The sequence below is a fragment of the Clavelina lepadiformis genome, chromosome 1 (assembly GCF_947623445.1).
Source record: "Clavelina lepadiformis chromosome 1, kaClaLepa1.1, whole genome shotgun sequence".
NCBI lineage: Eukaryota > Metazoa > Chordata > Ascidiacea > Aplousobranchia > Clavelinidae > Clavelina > Clavelina lepadiformis.
The window spans coordinates 1,313,567-1,328,749 of record NC_135240.1 but is presented as its reverse complement, the minus strand read 5'-3'; the positions used below and the strand labels follow the sequence as shown (position 1 = coordinate 1,328,749).

General features: G+C 39.4%; 1 protein-coding gene across 1 annotated transcript; it reads left to right on the top strand.

The window, feature by feature from the left end:
- The first annotated feature begins 8,696 nt into the window (after positions 1–8,696).
- On the top strand, positions 8,697–14,388 carry LOC143446930 (semaphorin-6A-like). Its single transcript, XM_076946839.1, has 14 exons — positions 8,697–8,808; positions 9,457–9,580; positions 10,351–10,417; positions 10,830–11,009; positions 11,119–11,218; positions 11,409–11,549; positions 12,505–12,596; positions 12,672–12,895; positions 12,999–13,151; positions 13,257–13,409; positions 13,520–13,699; positions 13,773–13,880; positions 13,946–14,118; positions 14,198–14,388. The coding sequence occupies exons 1-14, from the start codon at positions 8,697–8,699 to the stop codon at positions 14,386–14,388; spliced, it is 1,998 nt and encodes a 665-aa protein (XP_076802954.1).
- Positions 14,389–15,183: the final 795 nt, after the last annotated feature.

Below are 15,183 nucleotides of genomic sequence, written 5' to 3'. Positions count from 1 at the left end.
CATAGGTGAATTAGTCATGCTAGGTGCAGTATGACGTCAGGATTCCGATCAGCCTTTTAAAATGTTGACGCATTTGACGTTGTTAAAATGAAGCACAAGCTTGGGATACGCAGCTCATTTTTTATTTCACTGCACTTTCATTTCTAATTTTAAATTTAGTTCTCTTATTCTTAATAAAAAACAAAAGATTTGTGCGCTGATAAAACAACCCCAGCCCACCCAAGTGATCCTCGTAAGCCAACCGGCTGCAGCAGAGTACACATCATCACATTTTGTAATAGGGTTAGTTCGGTTTCGATAAAGATTAACTCTCAACAAAGCAACTTGTTTGAAAACAAAATAATTTTTCTTATTCTTTTGGCAGTGACATTTGTTGCTTGTCACAAACGAATTGACGCCCGTTTATCTGTATTTCTCGTACTGCGTCATGCAGTTTCATTAACGGACCCAGAAACCCTGGACATAATAAAACTCGAATTTGTAATTTCAAGCATTTTTAAAGAATGTCTCTAGTATAGGCTTCCTTGCGGTCCACAAAAAAATTATAGCTTATGTCATACCCCAGGTTGGATAAAACACATCTTACGCTGAACTTCCTGCCGGTGATAAAGGATTTGACTGAGTAGAAAACATGCCCCTATTTGGTGGCTGTATAGTATGAAACTGTAACTTCTGTGTATGCATGTATACTGGCAAATAAAATACCATAAACAGGTCACAGGTGTTAGCCTATTTCTGCGGATAAGTTCTGTAGGCTGCTTGTGTACAGGGCTTATTGCGTATTGAACGAATGAATTTACTACTTCTAGAGGGCAAATAACTCTTCCGCAAACTCGGAGCTAAGCGTATTTATCTCAGGGCGTGAAAATCGCTCGTTATGTACAAAATTGGTCGATTGTCACATAAGTATGCTATGATCCTACACTGGGGAAAACATACGGGCGAAAACGTTAGTAACTAGAGCTTATTGTTTAAAACACGAATAAAGAAAATATGCAAATATTTGTAGGCTAAATTTAAACATGGTCGCAAAAAATCAAATCAACACTAAAAAGCGAACAATCGAAGCGAAAAAAGCGAAGTTCAGCTAGGAAGTTATCAAACGTTCTTTTCCAATGTTTCCATGATTTGCGGTTTCGCAGTTGGTGTCAACTTCCAGCTTGGCAGGTTTCAGCGCACTTGTTTTAGACATGTTATTGTCAGCCTACAAATTACGTTAAATAAATTGTACTAAATGATGCCGTTATTCTTAGCTTTATTTAACGTAAATCATTCATCTGAAATAATGGAATAATAGTAAAGCAATAATAAGAGAAAAGCAACAAAACCTCACAGCTCGGAAGATGTTCGTTTCACACAATACCAACAGTGAAGTAGTCGTGTCTACGAGTAAGAAAAGAACTGCCCGAAACAGAAACGAAACACACGAAGTAATTAAGATAAAACGGGGCGAATTAACTAAGGAATTTTCATTACAGTATGATTCCCAGTTTCGATAAAAATCAGTGCTTCCATCCATTCGACGATGAATTACCTGCGTATATTTTAATTTTTATGAATTGTCTTAAGGCGATAGAATATGAACGTTTAGGATGCTGGTGGAAGTTGAAATTGTTTTCTACTCCAAGCATACATCACGTTCCCTTCACATCTTTCTCACCATCCACCCTCCTCCATCCGTTTCCATATCACAATAAACAGAAGTAATTTTCCCACCGATTATGACGTCATACACACCGCTTTGTTGAGCTCCACTTTTTTTACATCCATGCAGTTTCTAGAGTTGATTAGTCTCGCCAAACGATCTGTAAAAAGTGCGTTTACTTTTAAGCAAAACTCGCACTAAACATGGACCATACTGAGCTCATCAGTTATACTAATATTTTACGAACGTAATCTGCTTTCCAGGTTTGCCAATCTTCCTTCCAAGGAGCCGCAGTTACCACACGTTCCTAGATCACCTTTGTGTCCTTTGGGTCCCTGTAATCCTTGAGGTCCTATTCTACCTTGTTTGCCTGGTACACCAGGTAAACCTCTGTTACCGTCCCCATCATCATCCCCACAAGTCAGGGTAACTTGTCTCGTCCCCATTACATTTTGTATCCAGACTAATAGCAAGCAAGAACTTATTAAAATTAAAACTGTAGGAAGTTGTATGCTTGTTTGTGTTATGCGTTGAATTTATACCTGTTTTCAAAATGCAAAATATATTTATAAATGTAACTACTATGCTATGCAAGCGTTTTTGACTGTGGCTATTTTTTGTATATACAGTACAATAGCTAAAAGCAAATCACGCCTAAATCACAATTGGTGAAATCCCTAAATCACAAAATTGCAGCCGTTCGCTTCCCGCTAATTAATCATTACGAATTCGGCATCGAACTCAGATATTTCCCAAATTGAAAGAACGATAAAACACGGCTTGTCTTTCATAGGCTGAAATCATCAGATGAACTCGAAAATCATCATTTCACTGACAACCGATTGCAGACCTGTTTATCTAAACTGACCTGCAAGACTTTTTGCTACTATACTTCAAAACCAATAACATCGAGTGATAGCACGCTTTTGTGCTGAAATATTTCATGCTGGCAAGTATCATATCCTGTTTATTCTTATCATACCGTGCTTGTAGGTTTTCATATAATTATATAAGCAAGCCTTTCTTTCTTTGTATAAAACACATGTAATAATAGTTTTGAGGCTTCTGTTAGTAAACTTTTATTGCTTGTGATATTAAATCCTACACCGTAAGAGCAGTGAACTCAAAATCGTAAACTCAAAATGATTCCCACCTGAATACAATGATGATGATGATGATGAAAACAAGCTTGGTGTCACGATTCACGAAACTTCCGTAAGGAAGTATATGTAAAGTTAGCTTATTATTCTACATCTTCACCAGGTGATCGAATTTTGGTTATTAGGCTATACCCAAGTCACACGTTATAATTACTAGAAAAGTATACGTCGTAAAAAGATGTGACTTTCACAAGTTTAAAGAAAAAAATCTTTGGCTTTCGATTTTCAACATAGTTTCTTTGTTATGAAAAATATACTTTGAACAATAGATCTATTTTGAAAAGTTACACGACACATGTATCAATGATTTTATTTGAAACGCTACCTTCCCCTGTGATCAACTGACCGACAGAAATGCCGAAGAGGAAAAGAAAAAGCGCGCCCGAATATAGGATAAACGAAAGAGAGAAACGTATTAAGGCGCTCTTTCTTTGTCCCCTGATGCATATTACATTTCGAATTCAAGTTCGGCAAAACGATCAACTTTTTTCAAGTTTGAGGTCGAGTTTGCAACATTGAGTAAAATAATTTATGTGAAAGTTTTATAAGAATATCGATTTTCTGCATTCCGAGGGACTCCATGGTTTCTGTACGTCATTGGCCAATATGCAATCCATTAAAACTAGCCAATATCAGTTTTCAAAATCCAATGAAACAGTCTGACTTGGTATTTTGGTTTACATTCGTTGCCGTAGTTGGTCCGATGAATCTTTTGCTCGCTCGTTCGCACTCGTAAACGAGTGTCCAGTAAACAGTGCGAGTGCACTCGCTCGCACTCGTAAACGAGTGTCCAGTGATCAGATTTTGGGTCTCTGCCTGCTCCGATGAATCTTTTGCTCGCTCCTTCATTGAAGCATCAGCAATCTGCGACAACATTGACTTTATAAGCTGGGCTCTGTGTTTGTTGCGAGGCAGTATTTTGCTCACCGGGGGGTTGCCTAGCAACTCCAGCTCCGCGATTACCAGCACCCTCTGCTCGTAGGTGTTGAAAACCTCGATCACAAACGTCCCTCGAAATCCTCCATTTCACTCCCCGCGCTGACCAACCAGGACCTGGGAAGGAAATTGCAACTTATACCTGGTTGCCCGTCACCACCTGCACCCACTTACCCTTAATTCAGTCCCCTTCCTGAACTTGAACTGGGCGTAGAACGTTGCCCCTTTTCCTGCACGGTCAGGGTTATTATGGTACCCAGATGGGGCTTTAGCAGTGATCCTGTAGTATCCATTTCGGGGCACCTGCGTTCCCTGACGCACCCTCACAGGCTCACCCTGACGTTCGAGCTGAGGTAGGTGTCATTGCACATTCGCTCATTTGGACCAGCAGCATCAATCAAAATTGTATGTCAAGTAGAATGACGTCATAATGTACGTCATAATGTTGGTGTTTACCTCGATAATTCCGTCGTGTACACTAGGTGTCGTTAGAGGAACGGCACTCACAAATGTGTTTCGAATTCAAATTTATTGTTTTAAAAGAAATGAAAATCTTGACAAGGAATACATGAACCGAATGTAAAAGTAATGAAATAACACAAAGAAAAATAAACCGCAAACTCTTAGTAGCGCATGGTCTACAATCTACATACGAGTAGGCACAAGCAGTGAAAATAGTTACAAACACAGCGCGAAATTAGTGAAATTACTAGAAAAAGTCAACGGTCATAATTGACAGATATCCCCGACTCTACGGTTTTTACATCGTGTATTAGTGGACGAGAACGGATCATTTTCGGGTCAGAATTTGGTCAAAAATGTTCCAAATTTAAGCAAGCAGCCGCCCAACATAATGTTAGTTGGTTACAACTTAGTCGGACGAGCTTCGTTAAAATTACTGCAGCAAATTTTCACAAGGAGAGAGGGCAGTTAGCAAGAATACAAAAGATACAACCCACACCTTAACGTGAAGCCAAGCTCGAAACGAAGGAATTTTTTCGCTCAGACTGGCAAGGCAAGAGCAAAGAAGTAGAAAAATATCAATAACTTCCACGGAATTGGTCTTTTAACTGATTCAGTTCCAACGAAGCCGTTAATTACCAAGGCCTCCACACCGGTTCCGAGTCGCTGTCGCTAACCGCTGAACAAGAACGCAACATTGATGATGACATCATCAAAATATCCTGGACTCTTGGGACAAGAGATGAAGCTGGGCTGGTCGGGGACACGCAACATATCGGGTAGGACTTTTTGGGCGGCGATGCGGATTTGCGCTGTTCTGTTTCCGTGGATACGGGGGCTGTTCTGTTTCCGTGGATACGTGGGGGTACGGGGGACGACGTTGATTGCGAGATGAGGGTAAAGTTTCCTTGGACGTTGTGCTTATTTACACTCCCGCATCCGGACCTTTGTGGAGTCGCGGAAGGAGACAAGGAGAAATGAGTTGCGGGAATGAGTACGGAAGACGAGGAGGGAATGAGTGGCTGCGGTACATTGCTTCCGAGGTGGTTCATAAGCCTGGAATCAAATATTAGAGAATGTTTAAAAATGTGCCACAGCCGGCAAAGACCCAACATAAAAATAATTTACAAGGACTTGTGAAAACATTTGTCTTGATAAACTCACCTCGTTTTAACGTCGGGCTGAATTCCTGCGTTTGTGTTCTCAAGAGTGTGAGAAACCTCGTTTTTACATTCCACGAATCCGCTTCTGTATTTACTCGTGACTCTTGGATCAATCGCCATCGCTGCGTTCAATGTCTGTCCCTGAAATTCTTTCAAAAAGCGAACAGTCATTTCTAGAATATCAGCCTTTTCCAATTTTGAATGCTTTTGTCTTTGCTGAAGAAACAACTATATAAATAAAAAAAAATGAGATTAACTGTTTTGCAGACTTTGAATTATGTTTCTTAATTTGTAATGACCATTTTTTTCATTTGCAGAAGGCCTACGTTTGTCTTTTACACTCGGCACTGCCCCAGTATGAAACACTGTAACGATTTTATTTAAATAAGAGGAGAAAAAAATTACTTACCTGTATTCCTAAAATGTTGAGGAGAATACTTGTCAGTTTATCCAGACTGTTTTTAATCTTCTTGCGTCGGCTTTTTTCCTTAAGCAGTTTTGAAGTCTGTAATAATAATTTCCTTGTAAGTTTATCGTTGACTGTATATAAGTATTACGAAACGCTTCAAGCGGACGCCGTAATCTGGCGATGGTTGCACCCTAAACATCGGGAAAATTTTACTTACTCTTCGGTCATTTTTCATTACGGATCCCGAGGAAACCATTTGTACGTTGGTGGTATCCTCGTACACTGTAGTATCCACTAACTGTTTGCACAAAGACGGCAAATAGCAGGTCTTTCATTTCATACTAATTTTAATTAATGTTTTGTACTGATTTCACCTGAGTTGAGTGGAGTTTTGTACTGATTTCACCTGATTTCACATTAACTGAAAAATTTCCTTTGGCCCTTTCGTAGCGAAGTATGAAGTATTAATCTAATTCTCCTCGCACTTATTACCAGGGTTCATAACTAGGTGTTGTAATCTCAAACCTTAAAAAGAGTTAGATTCTCACTATATTACACAAAGTGAAGTAAATGTTTGGTATAGCCACAGCGGTAAAATCTTTATTCCCCAGAGAGAATAATAAATTCCAAATTGGCCGAGACCTATTAGGCGTAACTTTTTCCCATACTGAATGTGATCAATCAAAGGTTGTTTATGAAGAGAACAAGTTTTTAAAATATAATATAACTTCAGATAGCAAATAGCACAGCCGAAACATTTACCGACTTTGCTGCAGTCAGTGCTTCGTTGTTTCAGTTTGGTCAGTCCTCAAATCGCTACCATTTAAATTGAACTAAAATTCAATAGTAAAATTGATAACGTTCTGGATCGTTGCTTTTTGTGTCACCCGCTGTGGTTTTGAATCATTGTTCAATGTTTACTAATTTCTTTAGTCACTGGAGTTGCTTTTATAAAACATTGCAGCCAAAGTTTTCAGTTTTCACTGTTTGAAGACAGAAAACCTTTAAGTTCTGTGGTAGCTAGAGTTCTGTGGTAGATATTTTCAGTGGTAGCTAGAGGTTAACACGTTGATTAGTTTTTATCTAGTTTACAAATAACCGCATCTGCTGATCAAGAAACGTATAATAACGTAGGTTACTTTCATAACGCTATTTCACAGGTCGCTAAATAAATAAATTTAATAAGTAAATTTGTCAGTTAATGTGCTCAGGTGCTCAAAAGACCTGGTAGGCTATTTGCCGTCTTTGTGAAAACAGTAAGTGGGTGCTAGAGTGTTTAACCGAGTACTTACATATGTTTCCGGTTATATGTGCTAAATAATCTAATATTCATTTCAAAGGGTAAAAATTGTGATGATGCGTAAGGAACGAAAGAAAAATAATCAAGAAATTTCGATTAAAAATAAAGAAAATTATACTTTTAGCATCAAAACCGTAAAAGTAGTGAAAGGCATAACAGAAAAATGAGTGAAACACGACGATAAGGAATATAATGATCTCGATAAAAAGTACCATGGACGAACAGTTATAACCTTTCCAATTTGAATTTTGAAAACGTCAATTTAAAAATGCAACTGGTGTCCAGGAATTTGTAATCAAATCTAATAATGCGCTTTGAAGCATTTTTATATATATTTGTCATGAAATGACTTCGCAATGCTTCTGACACAAGGAATGCTTAACTCAGGGATGTCCAACCTTTTATTATAGTGGGCCGCATTGTCTCTTGAAATAGTTGAATGGGCCGCAAAACCTATTAAATTTCAAGAAAAATGGGTACATAAAATACATACTTTTGGAGTGAAAATGACTAGCGGGCCGCAGGTTGGACATCCCTGCCTTAATTTATAGTAACACGTTGTAATCGTCCCATTCACCCAATACAATGCTTCTGACACAAGAATATTTACCTGGTAGTACCCGTTATAATTGGTAAAGTCTCACCGGGTTCGACATCGACAAAATTCCGCGGCGCAACGAAATTTTGCTCGTTCAATGTCGGCCATATTTATTAGCAACCTCGCGCACTTTACGTACAATTTATAGATGTATTACCGGTCTGGCATCCTTTGAGAAGCCACCTTGATGGTTAAATTTAAATTGATTTAAAATAAATTTAATTGAAATTTCATTGCATTGTTCCATAAGGCGACATGTGCTTGTTACATTTAATCTTATGCGTTTTGTAACATTGAGTCAGAACATAGCTTTCGTGCATATCGCAGCTATTTATAAATAAAATTTTTAACTTTCTTTATAATTGTCTGTTCTATTAAGCTTCATATCAAGCAATTGTTTAGATTTTATTTCCTTAAATATCTTGCGAAGTTATTGTTATGAGTCATTTCCTTTTCATTTCCTCATTGTAAGCTATTTTAGCGCATGTTAAACCGTAGTAGGCCTCATTTTATTATTGATTTCATTACGACATACTGATAACGATGCGGTTAAATAATGCCTTTATGTCCCACACTGCTACGCAGATCAACAAAACCAGTCATCGTGCCAGACGTAAAGATTATTTAATTGATTAAACAATTCACATTTTCATGAATTGTGACGTAGTTGGTATCTCTTTCATCGCCTGTTTAATAGTAACCGATGTCGGACTGAAAATAATTGTGGAAGCGCTTGTTTTATTGCAAACGATTCCTAACTCGATTAAACGCTCATTGTAGGTCGTGGAGTCCCAGTCAGTGGAGTCCAGTTATCTATACGATGGGACTAATGTATATCTTTCAATTCAAATTAATATCAACGAGCTGCTTTGAAATTCTTTTGTGGCTTGTTTAGGATTCGTATTACGAGTATTGTGTGTTGATTTGATATCTGACGTTTAATTGCGACCATTGATCCACCAATGGAGGACTAAACCGTATTTTCACTGGAGTTCATCATAAAGCCTCATTAATTTTGATACAATGCGTGTTTCTACTGCACTGATCGTTGTGAATATCATCTTATGTCTGATCCAGTCATGCATAGGAAGAATCCCTACAGATAAAGAACCAATCAACGTTTATAAGTTGGAAGGTTTGTACCGTCATATATACGTCATAATGTAGGTAGACTGCTTGCCAGGTTTCCAACAATATGTGTTTGTTTAAATAAATTGGAGTGACGTCACTTCATATGATGTCAATCTCACATGTTATGCTATTATCCATAATTACGATAAACCCTTCGCCCCTCTGTCTACCAAATAAACTCTGCTTTAAGTGTTTATGACAAAATTGATACATGTTATGACGTCAAAGGAAACAACTTGTTCGAGTTCAGTGCAGATTTCAGGTCTCCCAGAAGTAGAAGTGTTAGAACTTAGTTGAACTCATGTTGAAATTTTCCTTAAAACCGAGTTTGTTTCATTTCGCTTTCAACGCCTCATTAATTCGAGTAAATCGCTCAGCTTTGTAGAATTGTTTCAACAAATCGCGCTTTCGCGTGATCGTTGGTTGTTTGGGATGGGTTTGTTCAGGAGAAAATTCTCCAAATTTGACGATTAGTTTTCGATTCTGTGCAAGTTTGCTTGAAGTGGACGTGATTTATATTTTATGGCGACTTGGCATAAAGGCGATCAAACTTTCTGCAAGAAGCTCTTTTAGAAGACTGGTGTAATAACAATATTTAGACAAATCAGCAGTTTGACCACAATCTGATGAATATGAAAACGTATTTTTCCAGATTCTACGTGGCTTCAAGTGTTTCGTGGCAGCAAAAAAACAGGCCAGTCCACCAAAACCCTCCCATTGTTGAAGAACTTTCAAGGCATGACCAACATTGGCGGATATCACTACATTTACGCCAGGTCAGTGGCATTTGTACTTTGTGACTTTGAAGGTTTTGGAGTTCTCAGCTCATATTGAAAATACCTGCGAGGTGTGAAGACTCAATTCGTTGAATCACTTTCCACGAGGTTCGATATAAGCGGGGGAAGACAAATACTTTCGTTTGTTCTAACGAAGCTCTTTACCTCTGCTATATTTCATATTAATGTTTGTACTTTTACGATTTCTTGCCAACATAAAGAGCTTGTGTTTAACGATTAACCGATGTACATGTTCTCCGAGACATCTTTGCGTTTGTTTTCAACATAAACCTGCACTGGGTCTTCAAACATCAGCTATCACTACAACTTAATGCGTTTGCAGTGTTCAATAGGTTTATGACGCATTGTTGTCTTTGTCGGTCATAATACAGTTCTTAAACGTAAGAAAGCGTCTATTGTGGGGTAATAATGCTACACAAAGTGGTCTCTTCGTATGAAGCACTCCGAAGTGATGAAGTTGGTTCTTTTTCTACAGATAGTTGGCCGCACTATGTTCGCGCGCCTACAAAAGTTGTTTAAGTTTAACCCAATATCTATTTGTTCTGTCAATTATTACGTTGAAAAAATAATTGTTATTCAAGCCCAGCCTTATACCATACAGGGCACTGCATAAGCACAGCAACAGATCAACCATTTCAAAGTAGCGCTGGCAGCTGAATTGCGTCACAACTCATTCGTTGTCATGCTTGAATGATTTTAACCGTCATGCAACGGTTTTGTGTTTATTTCAATTTTTATTTTCTGCGCAGGGATAATATTTTTGTCCTGGATTTGAAGAATCAGTCAAGCGGAACCGGCGAAGTTACTTACAAGCAGGTGACGCATTTGACTTTACTCAGCTAAGCATGATTCGCGTTGTAATGATTTTGGTGATACTAGAATATGGATTGCCCACAACCACCTGATTTTATGATTTCAGAAGAACTAAGACAAAATAAACATCATTTTTGAGCAAACAATGCACATTGTTAGCATCATGCGCCAAACACGTTTATAATGTTTTTCTGGAAAAACTTAAAATGCAAACTTCATGATTCTCTTTCAAACTTCTTTAGTGACGTAATAACAACTTCAGAATCTCAAGTTGTCACGTGATGAAAATGTCTTAGATATAACGTAGCGAGCTTCGAGGCGCAAATTTTCTTGTCAATAACAAGCTCGTTGTAAAGATGACGTGGGTAAGCCATTCCACAGCATCGCAGATTATAACACTCGCAATACGTTGCAGGCAATGACGTGGAAGTCTGATGACGCAAGCATCCAGTTGTGCCAGAATAAAGGTCAGACCAACAAGAAATGCCAAAATTTCATCAAAATTTTCAAGCAGGTCCACGACGGGGAATCCCCCAACCGAAGAGTTATTGTCTGCTCGACCAAATCTTTCAGTCCTACTTGTAGATATTATGAGGTAACAATATTGGATCATTGTGATGTCACAATATTTTGGATATGCAGCAAGTTTTTCAACAACCGGGTGGTTTTTACTGTAAACTTAAAAATGATTCTCGAACTTTCAGCTGACAGAGGGCGGGAATTTGTCTTATTTGAATCAGGAGTTTCGAGGAAGGCTGAGCTGTCCCTATGACCCGGATTATGACGTAGCAAGCCTTGTGTCAGGTTCGTCCGATATGTAGAATATATTTGAAGATGAACCGTTTTATTTATGATTTGCGAATCCAATTAAAACTCGACATTTCGCGCGACTTTGTTTTGAAAATAATGAAAATAACACGATCAGCTCAGGCTAAGAATTGAGCGAAATCTCAAGCTGTTTTGAGGAATAATCTTCTTTGCATATTCCACGCAGGCGACAACCTGTACACGGAGACCCAGGCGGGCTTCCGCGGGAACGATCCCCTCATACTCCGCTCATCTGTCGTCCGAAATGTTCACAGCAGGCGGGACACCAGTTTGCGGACAGCTAGCGGTGAAGCGACCTTCTTGAACGGTGAGTTATCCGCGTTTGCAGTTTGCACTGTAAATATTGTGGTGGGCAAGGCACTGCGCCTTGGCTTAACTCGCTGAATGACACCCTTGTAGGGCTGGTAGAACCCATCTTTATTTATTTAACATCTGAACCGTGCTCGTGTGCAATGATCCGTAACTGTGATCACTGAAGCGTGGTTGGTTACCTTTACCTTTAACCTAATTCTGACCTGCCCCAAACGTCCTGTCACTATAATCCCGCTTCCATTGTTGCGTAAAGAACACGCGACACTCATTTGTTGTCATGGTAACTTCAAAGCTCAGAGTTATTTTGGCGACAGATTTAGACGATTCAGCAAAAATCGAATAAAGGCGAACGTCAAGATTTCTTCAAACTGATTATCGCGAACTTTCCTGGATTCCGGGAGTAAAACCGCTTTTTGTTCTTCTGTTCGCTAACACCGAGATTGTGATCTCATAATAACTTGTCACCCCAAGTCTTCTTGGTTGAACTTCGTCGACATGAAAACTGTTGTCTCAAATGCAACGTCGTCTCAAATGCGCCTCTCAAACGTCTCAAATGCAACGTCGACATGAAAACTTGCATGTCTCAAATGCACCAAGTCAGGTAATGGCGCTCATTGCCGGATGCCCTGGTTGGTCAACCTGCGTTTGCACAAGATTTGCATTTCCTTATTTGGTACTTGTCGTTTTTATAGCCTTCACGCAACAATAAGCATTTTGCTGAAGTAAACCCGACCTCTATGTGACGTAATGATATGTAATAGAATCTATTATCATGTAAGAAACAAGGGACTATGTCCAAAACTTGTCACGCCAAGTCTTCTTGGTAGAACTTCGTCGAAATGAAAAATGTTATCGTCTAAAATTTATTAAAATTTTAATGCTTGGTGTTCGTTAATAAATAGTTACTAATTGCCAGTTAATGACCATAAATTATGGTTGTTATGTTCCAGCCCCCCATTTCGTTAAATTCGTCGACGGCGGCATGTCTTTGAACAAAGTTTATTCGTTTTTTACCGAGATCTCCGTCGAGGATAAATCAGAGGTACGTTAAATTACTTCATATAATCGGCAGTAATTTAAAATTGGCGGGAAATTTAAATTAATATTTTCGCTACAGCAAGTTTACACACGCATCGGTCAAGTTTGCAAGAACGACGGCGGATCGCGCCATTTGAGGAATCAGTTCTCGTCATTCCTAAAAGCGAGACTGAACTGCTCGTTGCCAGGACAACCGCCGTTCTACTTCAACGAGCTTAGTGACGTCACTGAGCTGGTGACGTTGGACAATTGGTACAAAGTCGGCAAGACAAAGATGGTTTTCGCTCTCATGAGCACGCCCAGGTGGGTTGTTGTTGGGCTGGATATTCACAAACCTCGACCTAGTATGAAGGCACCCAGCAGCATAACCTAAGCTTAACCACATCACATTGAATTCTCCTCACAGCAACAGCATCCATGCATCGGCCATTTGCGCATTCTCTCTGCCGGACATTGAAGCTTCCATGAACGGCGCATTTTATGAGAAATTCACCGATGCAAAGACTAGTTCACAATACTGGGCTCAGCAGGACCACTCCCCCAATCCTCACGTGGCCAGGTAAATCATACTTTATGACGTATCATTACGTCTTTTTTGACGTAATACTTGATCATCGTGCTATGCACAAGGGTTAGTAATTATGACGTATTTTTTCATTCCCAGCTGTGCTAGCGATCCAAGCAAATTATCTGTCCACAGTCTCAACTTCATGCGCATGCATCCCATAATGTACCAGAGCGTCAACGCGTGGGATCTCCATGGCAACGTGACGCAACCACACAACGCGATTCCTCTTTATTCGAGAACAAACTCCGGGTAAGTGACGATAATATACGAACAATAGCGCCACCAACTGGTCCCGTAGACTCGTAGAACTTCTGTTCATTTGAGGATTCTTCGGAGTTGAAAGAATTTCATTTTTCCAGAGACTTCCTGACCTCACTTGTGGTGGACACGACAGCGGGCACCACCCCCATCTACACCGTCTTCATCGCGGGCACTGACGATGGACGAATTCTGAAGGTTCTCCTCGGAGCGGGGACGGAGTCGGTCCTGATCGAGGAGAGGTCGATCTACAGCGAGGACAGATGCGGACCTGGGAACAAGTGCGTCAATGTTGTTTCTATGTCAACCGATTGAAGTAGAGGTTTGTGATGTCACAATTGTTGTTTGTTACAGGAGGGCCCTTTCGATAAATCTCGACAAACCAACCGGGTCCATGTTGGTCGCATTCGAGAATTGCGTCATTCGCGCCCCGCTCTGTGCCCTCAACACCTCATGTGGCAAGTGAGCAAGAAAATAGCTCGCGCGTAGACCGCGGCAGATTGTAACCCGGTCGATTGTTGTTCCAGGAGTTGCATCAAATCCCGGGACCCTTACTGCGGATGGGACGGGAAAAATTGCGTGGTTGTTGACAGCCAGTATCACGTCAACAGTACGAGTGGCGCGCAACCACGCCAGGACGTGTTGGAAGGGAATGTAGCCGGGATGGAGCTGTGCAACGTCCACGCCACAGACCTGGGAGGTTTGTTACGTCAATTATAATTTAACCAATCATCGCACGGCTGAAATTGAAAAGTGAAAATTGTCTTTTTGTCGTGCAGCGCCCTCTATTGGTGCCACACTCCCTTCCTTTGAAAATGAGGAAGTGGAACCAGCCGTAAATGATACGTCATACAATATCACTGTCGCTCCGGTTATGTTGCATGACGTGTCTGGGGCGACTACGTCAGAGTTCACGATTGGGATCATTTTTCTATGCATCGCGTGCGAAGTCAGCTTAGAGAAGCGATGAGATCCGGCTTTATTAAAAGGCTAAGCTAGGCTACTTACTACAATTTGATGGCACAATTCCAGAAATAGTTTTGTTGGCTTTCTTGTATTTAACGATGTTCAATTATTTGCTTATTTATTTTTTTTGCAAAACTGGTAGGACAGTGATGGTTTTCGTGCAATAATGAAGTGTACGTATTTTTCTGATAGAATGGAAGACTGGATGGCCAATGAAAGAATTGAAGGCAAGCGACTAGGTGCCTAACTTTACAGCCTAACTTTTCTAGCTAACTTTTCTGCATGTAGGTTAATGGTAGTTTTGTTAAACTTTTGTATAATATGTTTGTTGTATAATGTTTTTCACATGAATTAATGAAATTGAAGCAATTAAAGTGAAATAATCCATTCTTCGAATGTAAAATATTAACATGTCATTTTAAAGAAAACCGATTTTTAAGCCGTAAAATGTTGGCTAAATGTTGTCACTTCTTTACTCATAATACTGTAGATACCACAATTCATTTTCCATCTTAATATACAGTGTCTAGAATAGACTAAGGTTAAGCAATATATTATAATATATATTATTATATAATATAATTATATTATTTTCTCGATTATTTAGAAGAGTTTGACTTCTGGAAAGTAACTTTTTTCATTACAGAAGTTGTTTGAGATTAGGGTTTATGTTATATATTATATTTATGTTATATTATGTTATATAGGCCTATCATATTTTCATTGCCTAAAAAAAGGCCAATTTCGCCAGCTATTACAATGCAAATAGAGTTTTACGTTTAAAGAATTTATAACATGT

What these genes read in the sequence shown, in the direction of transcription:
- LOC143446930 (XM_076946839.1), top strand. Translation starts at nt 8,697, where the DNA reads ATGCGTGTTTCTACTGCACTGATCGTTGTGAATATCATCTTATGTCTG. An exon ending in TATCACTACATTTACGCCAG is followed by an intron (nt 9,581 to 10,350) that starts GTCAGTGGCATT and finishes TTTTCTGCGCAG; the next exon opens with GGATAATATTTTTGTCCTGG. An exon ending in GCGAAGTTACTTACAAGCAG is followed by an intron (nt 10,418 to 10,829) that starts GTGACGCATTTG and finishes AATACGTTGCAG; the next exon opens with GCAATGACGTGGAAGTCTGA.